Here is an 18,507-nt window from a genome sequence, read left to right on the forward strand (position 1 = left end):
ACGTAATTACTAAACGTTTCAGTAAATACCTGTAATTACTAGCCAATTTAGTAATTACATGTATTTACTAGTTGTTTCAGTGATTACTGGTAATTACTGATTTTTTTGGTCATTTTTACAGCTATTTACTAACTTGATGTTTTTGTTTTAAAATAAAAAAAAAAACATAACTCAAGATACCAAATAAGAAAGTAAAGAGGTAGGGATTTTAGGGGAGCTTACTTGAGGATGTAGGAATATAAGGCACATCAAAAGTGCATACTCTTTAGTGTTTCTGAATTGAAACTGGAAAATGGTTGTTTTATAGGTCTTGAAACCCCGTAAATATATGCATGCAAGACAATGATATCAATCCAAAATTGATTTTCATAATTTTGTTAAACTAAAATCTCAATCATGCACTGTGGTTTAAAACTTTAAAATAACTTTCTCCAAATATCTTGGATTTCTATCAAACTTGGACAGAAGCTAAATGTTTATGATCATAAGATAATATCCGAAAGTAAAGATTGTAAAAAAAAATTGTTTTTCTTATATTACTTATAAACATGATAAATGGACTATATAAAAAAGAAGATGTGGTATGATTGCCAATGAGACAACTATCCACAAAAGACAAAAATAACACAAACATTAACAACTATAGGTCACCGTACGGCCTTCAACAATGAGCAAAGCCCATACCGCATAGTCAGCTATAAAAGGCCCGATAAGAAATGTAAAACAAATCAAACGAGAAAACTTACGGCCTTATTTATGTAAAAAAATGAACAAAAGACAAATATGTATCATATAAACAAACGACAACCACTGAATTACAGGCTCCTGACTTGGGACAGGCACATATACATACATAAAGTGGCGGGGTTAAACTAGTTTTTTTTACCAGTTAACATTACTGCAGTTAAAGTTTTTAAAACATTAGCTTTTATAAACCATCCTGGATTTTTACCCACTTTTGACAGAAGCTTTTTATAGTACTAGTCAAAAGATAGTATCTAGAGGAAAATTTTAATATTTTTTCCTCACTTTTGTTGAGCCTGCGATTAACAGCAAAAGTAGGTGAGACTATTTGTTCTGCAAAACCCTTACAATTTTAATAGCTTAATACATCGATAACCCATCATCAGCAGGGGGTTGAATTGAAGGTAACATGAATATGTATTCAATGAGGTCCAAATATTCACTCGCAAGTGCACAACTCATCAACCTTGTTTCTCAGCTTATTTAACAAAATAGAACTAGATTGGCTACTAACAGTGAATTATAATTTCACCGTATCATTTTTATTAATAATTTAACAAATTAAAAAATGTATATTTAATTTTTTTTATATCTCAAAGGTAATGCACATAACAGTTCATTCCAGTTCTTAACCTTCACAACGTTATCTGATCTTTATAAGGTAATAAGTCTAAATATTCTTCAAACTCAAAGTTTTTTGGAAAATAGTTAAAACATAATGCTTTGGGAGAATTTTCCATTTCTGATTTCCATGTCTGCTGAAATTGGTCAAAAATCAACTTTAACCATTTTGGATTAAAACTAAAGTTACTCTGATTTAACCAAATATTTGAAAGTCCATATTTATTCAAGATATTTTGAATACAAATCAACCATTCAATATTTTAAGAGTACTAACTGATCTTCTAGTGAGTTAAATACCATTACTTTTGATCATCTTACCATAATACAACATTGTTTTAGCAGTCAGTAAATAGGTGTAAAAACTCATTTTAAAATAAGTAATTACTGGTAATAACTGGGCCGTTTCAGGAATTACTTGTATTAACTAAGCGCATCGGGAATTACCTGTAATTCCTAAATTTTAGTAATTACATGTAATTCCTAATTTCACCTATTTACTGTAACATATATATATATATATATATGATGTGAAACCGGTTGGAGAAAATCTATGATTATCACAAAGATGAGAAACCGGTTGAAGAACAATGTAGAGAATTAAAGGACTCTAAGAGCATTTTGAAATTTAATTTTATTTATATTTCTACTAGTGTAGACACAGAATTCAATTTTTAGTATATATAGAGCCCAGGTGGTCGTGTGGTCTAGCGGGACGGTTTCAGTGCAGGCTATTTGGTGTCATGATATCACAGTAGCATGGGTTCGAATCCCGGCGAGGGAAGAACAAAAAAAATTGCGAAAGCAAATTTACAGATCTAACATTGTTGGGTTGATGTTTAGACGAGTTGTATATACATAATGTACACAGCTATGTATCACCATCGTTGATGGCGATCCGATGGGTTAATCTGTTGTAGCGTTGTCACTGACACAGACGTACTTATATATTATATATATATATAAATATCGGGACTAGTCAATCTTGAATTTTATACAAATATTAGATTTGTTAAATCTGAAATTGATTTATACTAAAATCTAACATTCTACATGAAGCATACGAAAATAGATTTGTGTTATATAAGTAATCAGAGTTGTAAACATTTCTTATTATATGTCTGCGAAAAAAAACCGAACGAAGTTTATTTTTTCGGCTTATTCCGTAAATAGATCGAAGCTAGTTCCAGTCTTCTAATAAAAATGTTTAATAAATACTTTGCAATACTAAATGTTCATACATTGTACTTCGCTTACTTTTTTAATCGATATTTACAAGTTAACGTTGTCAATGTGTTATCATTGAAATGTTAACAGGGAGGTAATCAATATTTACAAGTATTACAGTGTTATAAATGTTAACAGGGAGGTAACTCTGGGTTTGTTTACAAATATATCGATATAAATAGTATTCTCTATAAAAAAATAATTTATTCTTTTATAAAATGATATAACAGAATATGATTACTCTATGAATTCATCATTTTCATTTTATTTAAACAATAATAATAATATTTTTTGCAATATATTTTATTTATTTTCACCTTACCGCTGAAAGTACTACAATATTCTCCGGTATAAATAGATTTCAGTAGTTAATATTTATGGAGCGTGTGTCCTGGTGACACATCTGAACATCGATCGCTGTTAATTTCGGCGGATCTGTTTGGTTTGGTGTCCCTCTTTAGAACACATTTCACTTATATGGGACTCCCGCTGCCTTGTCGCACGGTTGAGATCCGTCTAAATTGGCCTCTCGTTTAGGCCCTGGGTATAAACAGTTAACGTTCGACTTCTAAAGTTTCTGAAATTGGGAAGTTGGGGTTATTCTTCACAAACATTTATGACGCTCTAGAACGGCTCTACATGTGGTAGACTGCCAAATATTTTTATTTATTTATTTTATAAAATCTGCCGAGTGAATAAAGCAAATAAAATGATAACCCAAGCATGCAAGAATAATCATAATATTAACTGTATTTATATATATAATGGATATGTCTCAAGAATAATGCGCAAGTCTATTAAATCAAGGATGTATAAATTATTATAGATAGATTGATAACATTTAGTGTTTGTCAAATATTATTGTTGACTCATTCTCAAAAAAAGCATGTTGTACTAAACCTTTTTAAACATGTGACTTACAAGTTAAACCAGGAAGATAATTGGTGTGTTATTATTGGTCTTTTTTATTGTGTTGGTCATTATTGATGAAAGGAAAAGGAACATCCGCTGTTATTAACTTGAATAGAGTGCGTCGTATGATTACCCTCATTAATTATGATACAGCGCTAGCAATAATTCTCATTTGAACCAAACGAGACGCCACTACTATCATCACCAAACACATGGAGCAAGTATCTATAACATGTATAATATGGATAACAGCGTTATCGTTTGCTGTGGGATCCCCGCTAGACGACTATGTACATACTTCAGACCCTCATTACAGTTTCTTTGAAGTTAGTATGAAGAAAGGACCAGGATATACTTTATACTTGTACAATATGACCTCATTGAAATGGAAATCTGGTATGATCATCACATTAAAATAAGAAAATAAAAAATACAAACTAAAAGTTAAAGTCAAAACGTTATTATATTTACAATTTTCTGAGAAAAATCAAAGAGTAAAAAGAAACAATCTTGGCAAATTTAGTTTATAAGTGTTTAAATGAAGTTTTTTTCTGTTAAAATTTCAAATACCTTTAACATTGTGGCATTCGTAAATCGTTTCATTTATTTACTTGTCAGTTTCTAAAAAAAAATGATTGAAAGACTAGGACAATCTTAAATTTATTACAAAATGTGAAATAGATATATACAAATTTTCTGATTTTTGTCATAAACTTGGCATACATATTACATTAAAGTCTTGATTTTTCAGCTGTTTTAAGTTATTTATCTTTTTATTAATTATAGAAGCTATTTCAGACCATCCAATTTGGTGGCATTATTTAGAAATAACTATACCGGACAAAATTGTTCATAAAGACACCGCATTAATGCTGATAGACGGCGGACACAACACCCACAAGTAAGCAAGCTCAACAATTTCATTTAGAATACAGTTTACTATTTTTAACCAAAAATGAACTTTACAAGTCAACACATTGAATCTGCATGTCTGTTCTTCTTTTAATGTAAAAGATAAATTCGCCTTATGATAATGGTATTTCGTTTTAATGATGAAGTCTCACGCCGATTTTTGTTTTTTTTTGTTAATATTTTATTCACAACTATTTTAGATTTTGAACCTTGAAATGTTGCATAGACTCCTGATGTTTATTCCTGATTGTTTATTGGTCAAGATTTTACTTTAGTTTTTTTTCTCTCGTTTGATTCCTGTGTCATTTACGTTTAGCCAATATAGCCTTTTATTTATTTTACATTTTATAATTCATAGATGGTCACCAGTAGATGAGGCATTTGTAGCTATGACTACTACTTTAGCAGTAACAACCGGCAGTGTTTGTGCTGACTTAAAAATGATACCTAACCAGCCTATTATGTTCAAGGTACAAGCACTATGTTTTTGTTTCTTTCTGTATCTTTTCATTATATTTTCTTATTCATATAGCGGGGAAAGTAACGTACTATCTTTAAATCTATGATGCCAAACTGGCCTGGACACAATGAAAATACTGAAGAAGTGTATTTATTTACAAAAAATGTATTAAATATAAATGGAAAAAAATGAGTGAACGTTTATGGACAATAATGTATCCAAATTAAGAGTTATCTATATCATTCTAAAATATATGGACAAAGAGGTATTGCTAATTTATGGAATTTGGTTCACTCACAGAGAACTAACTCGAATAATCGAATACATCGGGACTTGTAGTTCTGCAATTTTAGGTGCTTTTGGGTTTTTTAACTATTAGAAGTTAAACTTTGTTGGTACTGATTATGATGAATGGTATACCTGAAATACTTGTCAACTCGACAACGTTTTGTTTAACCTCTGGATACACACTGCTATAGTCTCCGCGGTGGTAGCACTATTTACCTTTACTATAGTATACGAGCACGGTCAAAATAATATTATTTGTCTATTTATTCCATAAATCGTGAAATTGAACTAATTTAAAACTTAGCATGACTACAACTCTCTAAAGAAAGGTCGACGCAAGAAGATTAATACTGTATACTCTTAAGGCGCTAAATTATTTTCAAGCATATTCATAAATTGGTATCTAGTATTTCATCTAGATAGCAATTCGCCTTATTTTTATATTAAAGATATGAAACTAAGCTTTATTTTTGTCATTTGATAGGATGATCCAACAAAGAGACACCGAACAGAGGATGCTATCATTGCGTGGACATGGAGGAAATTTGTCGAGAACAATGGGACAGACCCAGAAATGATAATGCAATTCCCAATGACCAAGGTTATATTTATATTGTGATCATTTATACACTCAAAGCGATTTCTTATAAACACATCTTCGCTAGCCAAGGGTTACGATCCACTCCCGCTCTCTGAAGAGAGCGGGAGTGGATCGTAACCCTTGGCTAGCGAAGATGTTATAAACAGAGCATTTGAATAATTAACAAATGAAATCTTAATTATATGATAACATTTGCATTTTAAGATAAAAAAAAAAAGAAATTAAAAAATGTGCGAAAATCATTTAATGGCTTATCTAAATTGCACGTGAAGTTTTCATTTATAGTAATTTTGTCATTGAAAAAAATATTGTTCATTATATTAAAATTTATTAAGAAATTTATAAAAAAAAATGTTATTTTTGTAGGATTGCTATTTTAGATTAAACATTTGCTCTTTGGGCGTTTTGTTATATATTTAATACATTCGTTTGATCTCAGGCTGCTGTTCGAGGATTGGACACGGTTGCAAGTGTTGTGAAGACGAAAACTGGTTCCAATATAGAAAAGTTCGTCGTCACAGGAGCTTCAAAGGTTAGTATTAAAATTAGTATATGTGTTGACAAAAGCAAAACAAAAGCAAACTCGAAAGCAAGAAAACACAGGATATGTAAGCTATGTATTTGACTAAATATTTTTATTCTGTATTAACATATTAACATAAAGATCGCCTTATTTTTGTACATGTAGCTACCAAGTGCTTTATACAATCCGATTTGTCTTTTTAGCGTGGATGGATAACATGGTTAACTGGTGCTGTAGACAAAAGAATTATAGCAATAGCTCCAATAGTGATGGATTTGCTCAATTTTGTTCAGGTATATTTATTATCTTACCTCCTTTACATTTCTAGGAATTTGATTGGTCAAAAGCGTCCGCGTTATAGAAATAAGAAGATGTGTTATGACAGCAAATGAAACTACTCTAGTCTAAATTCAACAAACTGTAGTAAAGATAGTCGGTTAAGATAAATTCGTTACGTAGTGTGATATACAGGGTCAGATTAGGTCACTAACACACTATATAACTAATAGTACATAGGCGATTTTTTTTCAATATTTTACTTGTTCATCAAACATTGAAAGGTTTAGGCTGATGTCGTTTATATATTTGAAATACATTCAAAGAAATAAGGAATACTATACGCTTTATCAGCACAAATTTACCAAAAAGACATTTAGAAGTGATGATAATAAGAAGTTTAACAACGGACAAGTGATAATAATCGAAATGACGAGCTCTAAACTTGCGCGAGGTCTAAATAGGTATTGTCAGGTTTATGTTTAAAGGACATAATATAATATTTGAATGCTTGTATAAATACATCTTCGCTAGCCAAGGGTTACGATCCACTCCCGCTCTCTTCACCCTTGGCGGATTGAGCCAACATTTGTGATAACAATGTTGCGCCATCTATCGGAAGATAAAAATCACGCCAATTCTGAATGCATTAGTCTTGACCAATGGTAGCACTTGAACTCTTCAATTTGGAGGTAAAAACACGGTAGCGTCTAGATTCTACACACTTGGTAAAGCCGGAAATGGAAGCATACGTCAACATTCATGCATTTGTGCATGAAACATACACAGGAACTTCTATTTGTTGATTAAAAACATTCAAGTTTTCACTAAAAAATAGTCGTATGTTTAGGGAAGTAAAGGCTTGTTGCACAAAAAACACGTGGCAATTGTTTACAAACATTTTCTACATTTACACGTGATCATGTTATAGGCGCATTTTGATTGGATGCAGCGAGTTTTGACTGCAACCAATAAAAATCCTTACCTTGTGTCTCCGAAATGTTATCTCAATCCGCCAAGGGTGAAGAGAGCGGGAGTGGATCGTAACCCTTGGCTAGCGAAGATGGTATAAATACTGAACTTAACAAACTTAAAGCAAACTATGCAGAGGCGGTTTTCGGGACGGAGGCGAGGCAGCAGTCCGGTTCCCCTTTTTGAAAGAAAATGTTGATGATTATTTAATTAAGTATAATTCATGACTGAAGCGGTTCCCCTTGGGCAATTTAGTGGTACCAACTTATAAAAAATTCTGAATCCGTTATTGCTATAAGCATATTTGTCATTTTATTTATTTTCTTTGGTTACATCTTCTGACATCAGACTTCTCTTGAACTAAATATTAATGTGCGTATTGTTATGCGCTTTTTCTACATTGGCTAGAGGTATAGATGAAGGATTGAGATCTCCTAAACATGTTTAACCCCGCCGCAATTTTGCGCCTGTCCCAAGTCAGGAGCCTCTTGCCTTTGTTAGTCTTGTATGACATTTAATTTTAGTTTCTTGTGTATAATTCGGAGTTTAGTATGACGTCCATCATCACTGTACTAGTATACTTATTTTTTAAGGGGCCAACTGAAGGGCGCCTCCGGGTGCGGGTGTTTCTCGCTACAGTGAAGACCTACTGGTGGCCTTCGGCTGTTGTCTACTCCATGATCGGGTTGTTGTTGCTTTGACACATTCCCCATTTCTTTTTTCAATTTCATATTTGTATTTTCAGAACTTACATCATCACTATCGATCACTTGGTGGCTGGACTTTTGAATTCAATGAATACTATAAAGAAAACTTTACGTGCAATTTAGATAACCCCTTCACACAGAAAATGGCTTCTTATATCGACCCATTAGGTATGTTTTATTTACAAATATGTTACATGTAATAATGACTTATTTTTTTTTAAATCAATTGTTTAGTAAATCGGCAATTTTTGTTTTTAAACTGCAAACTTTAGAATTGAAACAACACTGGGAAAAGTGGGTATGCTGCGTTAAATAAAATTGAGAATAATTATGGGGAATGTGTCAAAGTGTTATTAAAGCCTTATTTTTATACCGAACGAACTGAAAATTTGATAATCAAAAGTAGTTAACTTTATCCTACAGATGCAAAAATCGTCTGTTAAATGAACTTTTCTTCTTTGAATGTATATGAGTGAGACCTACTATATAAGTCAAATATATTTTAATAAAAAAAAAAATCTTTCGAATTTTAAAAACGTTTACAACACTTATTGCTAAATACGCATTGTTTGTTACAGCATATAATGACAGATATGAAACAGTCCATAAGATGATAATTACATCTTCTGGGGACGAGTTTTTCTTGACTGATGATTCACACTATTATTACAATCAGCTTGCCGGACCCAAATACCTCAGGTAAATTGCTTTCATGTCATAGAATGAATATTTCTGAAGCAATTGTCAGTATTTCATTGAAGCGTTTCATAAACAAAAGTTGCTACGGATTTTTTCAAAGCCTTAAAAACACCAATCGGATGAAAATTAACAGAAACATAATATAGAGTAACAAAAATTCCGTTAAAAATCGAAATCGAAATCCTAAAAGTGTTCGCTGATCTAGTCCCATACTTTTACATATCTTGACACACATCTAGACATAGATAATGAGGGAGCTTGATTTCAACTTCCAGATTGAGAACGTTCTATTCTTATGATGCAATATTTCAGCAGCTCCGACATATGGAGTGTATATTTCCCAGTTGATACGTAATACTAGGGCTTGCGTTTCCTTTGATGAATTCATTGATCATAGAGGATTGCTACGCACAAGGAAGCTATTAAACCAAGAGTGTTAAGTAGTGAAGTTGAAATCCCCCCTTAGAAAATACTACAGAATTCTAAGCTATCACGAGATGGTTGACTGGTTTTTTTTTTACAGATGACGACGGTTATGATGCAACAGTTGTAACCACAACTTTGTCCTCCTTTTCCTCTAAAGTTACCAACTGAATTAGACTTATCGCCGAGGTTGTACTTACACGAGCAAAACGACGTTTGCAACATGTGGAGCAGGATCTGCTACCCTTCCGAAGCAACTGTTATCACCCCGGTTAATGGTGGGATTCGTGTTGCTCAGTCTTTCAATTTTCTATGTTGGGTTTTCATTCTGTTGTAGTTGTCTTTTCGTCTTTTTTCATTTGTTTTGCCATTGCTTCGTCACTTTTATTTTCATCAGATTGAATGTCTCTTTGGTACCTTTCGCCCTTCTTTTTCTGCCATTGTCAAGTTATCCATATTTGTATCCAGTTAATTGGTTGGGGTTCCTTTAAAGCTATTGAGTGCTACAATTAAGTTTTTTTTTATATATATTTCAGAATTGTTCCAGATGCAGAACATACACTTATAGGTCACCTCACCGATACTGTGCTCTCTTTACGTGCATTCTACCTGTCTATCTTAACGGTGAGTATCTTTACTTTTTTATTTAAACTTTTTCTTCATTCGAGTATAATTTAAGACATGCATATCTTAATTTTTAAAGTAATTCACTTAATTGATGCCATCAAAATGGTACACCTAAACAATGACCCTATAACTTTTTTTTAATCCCAAGAGCATATCATTCAGTTTTTTAGTGCCATATGTGCGTAATGTTTCAAAGGCTTGATAATTATATTTTTGGCATTATCTATTAAGTTTTTACAGGGCTGGCATAATTATACTTTTATGTTTTCTCTGACTCTTTTTTCTAGAACAAAGATTTGCCAAAGATGTTTTGGAAACGAGAAATTGTAAGTTGATAAAACGTAAAACATCCCTTTATATCATATTCTGCTTTGTGAATGATCGCCGTACGTGAATAGTAATCTTGTAGTTACTAGACTGTTGTGTTGAATATCTATTTTGCGAAAACTGCGAATGAAACTATTCATCTATGTTCAAATCAAAGACCCAGTGATTTATATATATAAAAAATAAGAATGTGTCCATAGTACACGAATGCCCCACTCGCACTATCATTTTCCATGTTCAATGGACCGTGAATTTGAGTAAAAATCATATACGGCATTAAAATAAGAAAGATCATACCATAGGAAGTATTTGCACTAAGTTTCAAGATTGGATTTCAACTTCATCAAAAACTACCTTGACTAAAAATTTAAACACGACACTCGCACTTTCATTTTCTATGGTCAGTGGACCGTAAAATTGGGGGTCAAAATTCTAATTTGGCTGTAAAATTAGAAAGATCATATCATAAGGAACGTGTGTACTTGAGTTTCAAGTTGATTGGACATCAGCTTCATAAAAAACTACCTTGACCAAAAACTCTAACCTGAAGCGGGACAGACGGACGCACGAACGAACGAACGGACAAACGAATAGACGGACGCACAGACCAGAAAACATAATGCCCCTCTACTATCGCAAGTGGGGCATACAAACGTCTTGTGCTGTTCTTTATTGATCTATTTGGAGTTGAAGCTTTCAGCTGTTTTTAATTTCTATCTTATTTGGCTATTAAAAATATAATATTTTCATTTTGCAGACCTCAAATGGTGGGCGAATAACACTTTTTACAAATATGAAACCTAAGACAGTTAAGGCCAAATTTGCAGTTACAACAGACACTAAAAGGTAAAAATTAATAGTAAATATTTTTGTCGGAGCAGATTGATATGACAAGTATGTAAAGTATCAAAGTACAGTTGTACAGTAACATACAGTAAAGAAAATGATGCAGTGCTGTCATTAGAATAGAGGGTGGAGGAAAGCAGTAATTTCTATTTAACGATGTTCCTTACATTGTAAAGTATGTTCTACCTACACTCGACTAGTTTATTCCCCCCTGATTTGGTTAAATTTTCAGTACAGAGCTAAAATTATCAGGACAATTAGTTGGTTGTCTACTCTTTACTATGTTGGTGTTGCCTAATATGCTATAATAGTTCGGTTTACAGAATTGAAACTATACTACTTTCTGTGTTTTTATCCGATATAACTGCTGAAGTTTTACGGGGTACCATATAGTTGCTAACCTGGATGCTTTATAACTTTTATCATGGCATTTTCCAAAGTTTAAGTGTAACACATATCCATTGTCCTTGACCTCAGTTTAAATTGTTTATCATGACCAACTGCTTTAAACCTGCATATTTTTTGTCACATGAATTTCTCACTTATCACGTGTAATATGATGAATACATTTGGAAAATTGTATATTCGCAATGTCTGCGTGTTTGTCAGACATGTTTAAAATGACCTTCACCCGATTCCATGGAACGAACTCAAGGTTAGGTCCGTTTGGCAGATACTGTTAGCAATAGTTCAGTTAATTACATTTGGTGTCTGGAATGATTGCAACGGCCATGTATCGGTCTGCCTAAGAATGTCAACTCTTGTATAAATGCATGGCAAAATAAACAAAAATAATTGTGCATTATGTAATTAGATAGTGTAAATTATTTATTTTCAGACGTGATTTCCGGCTGTTTGTTGGTGAACCAGGCAATCCTACACACATGTATCCTCATCCTGTTCTCTGGTTCTCAGATAGGATTAAAGACTGCGTAAGTATGGTGAACCAGGCAATCCTACTCGCATGTATCCTCACCCTGTTCTCTGGTTCTCAGATAAGATTAAAGACTGCGTAAGTATGGTGAACCAGGCAATCCTACTCGCATGTATCCTCGCCCTGTTCTCTGGTTCTCAGATAAGATTAAAGACTGTGTAAGTATGGTGAATCAGGCAATCCTACACACATGTATACTTATCCTGTTCTCTGGTTCTCGGTAAGATTAAAGACTATGTAAGTATGGTGAACCAGGCAATCCTACTCACGTGTATCCTCATCCTGTTCTCTGGTTCTCAGATAGGATTAAAGACTGCGTAAGTATGGTGAACCAGGCAATCCTACTCGCATGTATCCTCGCCCTGTTCTCTGGTTCTCAGATAAGATTAAAGACTGTGTAAGTATGGTGAATCAGGCAATCCTACACACATGTATCCTTATCCTGTTCTCTGGTTCTCGGTAAGATTAAAGACTATGTAAGTATGGTGAACCAGGCAATCCTACTCACGTGTATCCTCACCCTGTTCTCTGGTTCTCAGATAGGATTAAAGACTATGTAAGTATGGTGAACCAGGCAATCCTACTCACATGTATCCTCATCCTGTTCTCTGGTTCTCAGATAAGATTAAAGACTGTGTAAGTATGGTGAACCAGATAATCCTACTCACATGTATCCTCACCCTGTTCTCTGGTTCTCAGATAGGATTAAAGACTATGTAAGTATGGTGAACCAGGCAATCCTACTCACGTGTATCCTCACCCTGTTCTCTGGTTCTCAGATAGGATTAAAGACTGTGTAAGTATGGTGAACCAGATAATCCTACTCACATGTATCCTCACCCTGTTCTCTGGTTCTCAGATAGGATTAAAAACTGTGTAAGAATGATGAACAAGACAATCCTACTCACATGTATCCTCACCCTGTTCTTTGGTTCTCAGATAGGATTAAAGATTGTTTAAGCGTCTTATGATGAAACCATTATGTTTTGGGTCAGGCATCTATTATTCATCTTTTGTGGAGGATACAGAAGTTTTTATTCTTAATTTTCTTCTCGACTTCAGATTTTTTCTTTCTTCATGAGAGTACAAAACAATTAGTCTAGCAGGAGTGTATCTTAAGTACCCTTAGTAAGCCAACTTTTTGTTGTTAAATAAATACACCAAATTCAAAAAGTCTATCAATTGGATAATTTTCATTTGGTATTTAATATATGTTTTCAATATCCTGTTTGTTCATATATCATATATATGCATTCTTGACTTTGCACTTTCTTATTCATGAAGGAAAACCAAGAAAATTCCTCAACCACAAATTATTATTTAACTGTTGTTTTCCTTTGATACAAATGTTTTTCAAGTTTTGGATATTATTGGCCTTATCAATGCAATATTTTTCTAGACATATATCAAGAAACAGGTAATTGTCAAATGTTTTATTCAACTTGCAGGGTAACAACACCTTTGTTGCGGAGTATGACAATCCACTAGATGGAAGATGGCTGGGTTTTTTCATTCAGGTAACATTGTAAATTCATAAATGCATTGTTAAATATTAACAGGGTTAATACTAAAGTATGTGGTCATCTGCACAAACATAGCTGATGTATATGCAGAAACTTATTCGATATTATCTTTTGATTACAACTTTCTTTCCAATAACAAAAAAAATAACTCATTGATAAATAAATTGGAACTTTGCCTTTAAATGGAAGATTATGCATAAAAATTCGTTTTATGTAGGAATTTAAAGAAATATCATTTATTTTGTTATATTTTCAGAAAAAAAATACATTTTTTTTCTTAAGGAACTCTTATTTCATGTTGTAAGTCACTCCAGTACAAGAACAATCATCTAAAAGAACTTATTTAAGAATGTATGAATAAATACATCATTTTCTAGGTAACTTTTGACGGAGTGGATGGTTCTGTGGAGGAGTACACAACAGAAGCACAAATTATACCAGATGTATTCCCATTCCCTGATTGTCATGGAAAGGAATGTCATGGTTCTTTAGTGTGATGATACAAATTATACCAGATGTGTTCCCATTCCCTGATTGTCATGGGAAGGAATGTCATGGTGCTTTAGTGTGACAAACAATGTTTCTGTCATGGAAAGGAATGTTATGTTGCTTTAGTGTGAAAACAATGTTTCTCTGTTTTTATATGGATATCTAGATACTAATGTGTTTATTAAAATTGTCTTTCTTTATCATCATTAACTAAATTTGTGTGTATTTTAGTCTAGACGCCATCTAATTACCTATTGAGTTGAATCAGGAAGACCACTGATGCCCATATAAGAATTATAAACATAAATATAAATAGAAAGAGAAAGAGAAACTTGTGCAATTGGATTCTTCTGTCTATTTTATTTCATTTATACAAAAAATAAAGATTGAAAATATATGTTAATCATCATTTTTACCTGTATAAGAATGATTTTTTGAGGATTGAATCAGTCAATCAAACGATTTACCTTTGTTTCACAATTCAATTCATGCGTTATCCATCTATAGCTAAGGGGTTATTTTGAAGTTCAGAAAAATACGGATTCAATGAGGACAATTTTTTCACTTGCAAGTGAATAATTCATCATCAATGTTTCTTAGCTTATTTTGACAAGATTGGACCATACTGGCTGCTAAAGCGAAATTAGTATTCCATGAACAAAAATATCATATTTCATATTTTTATATATCTCGTATCTAGTGCCTATTTAACTCTTAATTTTGTGATATGTATATTGCTTTTCATGTTTTTTATTTCCATGTACTTGATTTTTCTATTATTAAAAAATGAGTGGATATAGAAAATGGGATATATTTTTATGTGATAAGCTAACAAAAAGATAGTAGTGGTATTACATTGTATCAAGACAATCTAGGAATGTATTCTGTCAATTTAACGGCATTCTATTCAAATGTGCATTGATTTTTTTTTACAAATTACAATAATTTACAGAACAAAGGTCAAAAACAATATTTTTTTTAATTCATAGTACAACATTTCAATTTTCTCTATGCAAAATCAAATAAATTTTTTTGATAATAACTACTTGCTGGAACTTATTGGGAATCAGGATTCCTTGAGTGATTCACTTTTACTGTGGTTTTTGTTGTTGGAAGTTCGATTGTCATATTATTATTTTTTAAGTTACGGGTGTTCATTTTCATTGTATTCATAAAGCATATCAATTTTTTTTAAGATTGACATTATTTTACTTTATGCATTTAAACTTACACCTACTATTTATTTGTACAAGTAATAAATCTGGTATTTCTTATAAATAAAATATGATTTTAACAGTTTTATTTTGTTATACTTACATTTACCCTTCTAATGGTAATTATGGACATAAATTTAGCCTTGCTTAATTCATCACTATGATCTTCTCTGACACAAGACTTGTATGTTTGTCATATTTGATGAGTAAAATCCGAAAAATAAACTGTTCATCCTTCCAAAATGGGAATCAGGTGAAATAGCTCAAGCTCGAATTCATCATTCTATACCTTTCTTTTGAAAAATATTCAATCATGAACTTGTTCCACAATTTATTTATGTTAGCTGATACATGTAAGAACAGAAAAAGTGAGTGATGTCCCTTGTTGCTAAGGCTCGTTGAGATAGCACTCCGTTAAAAAAGTTTAATTATTAATGAAATAGAGGTAAGATGGATCCACAACTTGAAGCAATATGTAAGCGTATGAATGCTGATCGTATGAAACGCCTACTGAGTGTTCTACAAAACGAAGAAAGTGAATCTGACGGAGATGAAGTGAATGAACATAATCAAAACAAAGAAAAAATGGCGTCTTTTTCTGAAGTAGTCACTGGTAAAACTCAAAACAAACAAACTGAAAACAATCAATCTGAGACACCTCAAAGAAATAATACCGGAAACTTTGTAAAACCCATCTTTCTGAAAGATGAAGATGTACATGGCTCAGTAAAACCCCCAAGAACTCTTTGGCTCACAAATGTAGAGATATACAATGCCATAGGTACCAAAGTCCCTGCAGAGTGTATTAAAGGTATTCAACGGATCAGAGAAATGTGGCGCCTTTATATGGACAACGAGGAGGACAGACTGTCTTTGTTAGTGACAGGGCTTAACCTGCGTGGCAGGCAGGTGCCCCTGTACTCGCAAAATCCTCGCAATCCTGGTAGGCTTCAAGAAAATACTATTCGTATTAAGGTGAAGAATGTCCCTCTGTCCGCTGACGATGGACAAATCCACAGAGCTCTAACCCTACAAGGGTGTGATATTCAAGACCTTTTCCGAGAATATCTGAGAGTCAATGGTGAATTAACTGCTTGCCAGACTGGTGACAGAGTGGTTATCAGCAAGGTACTAGACAAGACCATACCAAGAAATCTGCAGATAGGCAAATACATGGCTAGGGTTTTCCATGCTGGACAACCTGAATTCAACAGAAGCATCAATTATGAAAACAATGTAAAAACTTGTCATAAATGCTTGAAGCCTGGTCACTTGATATATGAATGTCCAAATGACTGGGTTTGTAGAACTTGCAAAGAAAGTGGGCATAAAATGATAGACTGCCCAACTGACCTTCAAAGTGAACATAAAAATGATGAAAACTCAGAGGTTGATGTTAATGAAAGTGCTGATGTAAATCTACAGTCCAATGAAGCTCAGACAAAAGAACAAATGTCTGAAACAACTGACAAAACATCCAACACATCAAAACTTAAACCATCACAAAATAGCAGTGGATCTAGCAAACACAGTGATACAAGAACAGGTTCAACAAAAAATGTGCAAATATCAAATGTCAGTAACTCAGGCAATGACAAATCACAACAATCAATTGATAAATTTGTGAGAACTCCAAAAAATGCAAGAAGAACCGCAGCAAGAAATCATACCCCACCAACACCTACTGATAACATTGCACCTAAGAAATCAAAAGGGTAGACTAATTTATCACATTATAGTCAAAACAACTGTTGTAACATATTTCAAACTATTGTATTTTAATGATTTACCACTGAAATGTACTATAATGAACTGAACATATGTTTTTACACTATTTAAAAAAACAAAAACAAAAAAAATATATAAATGGAAAAAAAAATCAAGCTCAAATACAGAGTTAAATCGAAGTAAAGATGAAATATTTAAAAATGTTGGAATGTTATTAAACAAGATTTGGTATAAAAAAGTTAATATGGTGTTGAAAACGCTATTAATAAAACTAATATTATGCATTACTATACAAATGTTTGTATTTTTAAGAGGTCAATTGAAAATATTAGAATCAAAGTTATGGTGTTACATAAATTATTTAATAGGTCAAAAGATAATATTTATTTTCAGAATCATGATCAACCAGATTTTGTATAATCATTTGTTTAAGTATTATCATTGTATGGGAAAAAAAGTCAACCAGCTGTTTTATAAAAACTGGGTTTTCCCTATGCTATATTTAGAAACATTAAATCAGTGTGAAAATCTATCGGATAACAGAAGTTATTCATTGACCAAAACATATAGTTTATATTATACACCTTTTTGCTGCTTTATAAATTTCAATCAAATATATTTAGCTGTTAGTACTACACCAATATTATCATGGACATGGGTATGTAGTACTATCATTTTGTTATTCGCCAAATGTATATTGATTAAATTTGAAATGTTCGTATCTGAAATGGAAATGACAATGTACAACATTTATGGTTTTATAGCACGAAGATCAACATGTGAAGTTGAAATTTTATACAATTATTATAAGATAGTAGATGAGGAGTTAATTAAATTATATTATAAACAGATGATTACATGTACAATGTCAAGGATGTTATACATCAAGCAATTTTGTGCTTACTTGCAATACTGGGTTTTCCCAAAGCTATTTTTAGAAATATGTTATAGCAAAAAAAATCGTAAAACTACCTTTAAACAAGAACAAGGTAGATTACATATAGTCATTTTTAAAACCTGTAGCTGTATGTTTTTGAAACAGTTATTTCTTACAATGTATTTGTATAATGTTAATGTGCGTAAATATAATTTCAATATGCATGTACATCATAAAAGCGACACTTTTTGGGATTTACTATTAGTTGATAACAAACACAAACCTTTTGTTGCAAGTGATAACAAAGTAATTTATAAACAAACAAATAAAAACAATCTTGGGTATATATCCAAAATTACTTACCTTATTAGTGATGTGCTCATCTTCAGAAAACATCTGTTTCAGAATTGTAAAAGTAATCCAAAAAATCATTTACGTATGAATTCTAAAACAGGATTTAAATCCATTCGAAGTTCAGGCTTTTCTATAGTATGCCACATAAGCAAAAGCACTTTTCAATTGCAAAATACTCAGTTCACATGTTTAAAAGGTCTTACTCGCACATTATTTTTATTTC

General features: G+C 32.4%; 1 protein-coding gene across 2 annotated transcripts; it reads left to right on the forward strand.

Annotated features, from left to right (window-relative positions):
* The first annotated feature begins 3,535 nt into the window (after positions 1-3,535).
* On the forward strand, positions 3,536-15,386 carry LOC134725402 (autocrine proliferation repressor protein A-like). Of its 2 annotated transcripts, XM_063589203.1 has the most exons (14): positions 3,536-3,900; positions 4,291-4,405; positions 4,775-4,886; positions 5,649-5,765; positions 6,205-6,297; positions 6,492-6,581; positions 8,282-8,411; positions 8,822-8,942; positions 9,902-9,989; positions 10,280-10,318; positions 11,077-11,165; positions 12,004-12,097; positions 13,548-13,616; positions 14,000-15,384. In XM_063589203.1, the coding sequence occupies exons 1-14, from the start codon at positions 3,717-3,719 to the stop codon at positions 14,117-14,119; spliced, it is 1,461 nt and encodes a 486-aa protein (XP_063445273.1). In that variant the 5' UTR covers positions 3,536-3,716; the 3' UTR covers positions 14,120-15,384. The 2 variants fall into 2 exon arrangements, with proteins under 2 accessions (XP_063445273.1, XP_063445274.1); XM_063589204.1 differs by lacking the exon at positions 12,004-12,097 and having other exon boundaries at positions 14,000-15,386.
* The last annotated feature ends 3,121 nt before the right edge of the window (positions 15,387-18,507 follow it).

This window comes from Mytilus trossulus, chromosome 7 (genome assembly GCF_036588685.1).
Source record: "Mytilus trossulus isolate FHL-02 chromosome 7, PNRI_Mtr1.1.1.hap1, whole genome shotgun sequence".
NCBI classification, from domain to species: domain Eukaryota; kingdom Metazoa; phylum Mollusca; class Bivalvia; order Mytilida; family Mytilidae; genus Mytilus; species Mytilus trossulus.

Coding starts and splice junctions, on each gene's coding strand:
- LOC134725402 (XM_063589203.1), top strand. CDS start 3,717: ATGGAGCAAGTATCTATAACATGTATAATATGGATAACAGCGTTATCG. Junction 3,901..4,290: donor CTCATTGAAATGGAAATCTG/GTATGATCATCA, acceptor TATTAATTATAG/AAGCTATTTCAGACCATCCA. Junction 13,617..13,999: donor GGCTGGGTTTTTTCATTCAG/GTAACATTGTAA, acceptor ATCATTTTCTAG/GTAACTTTTGACGGAGTGGA.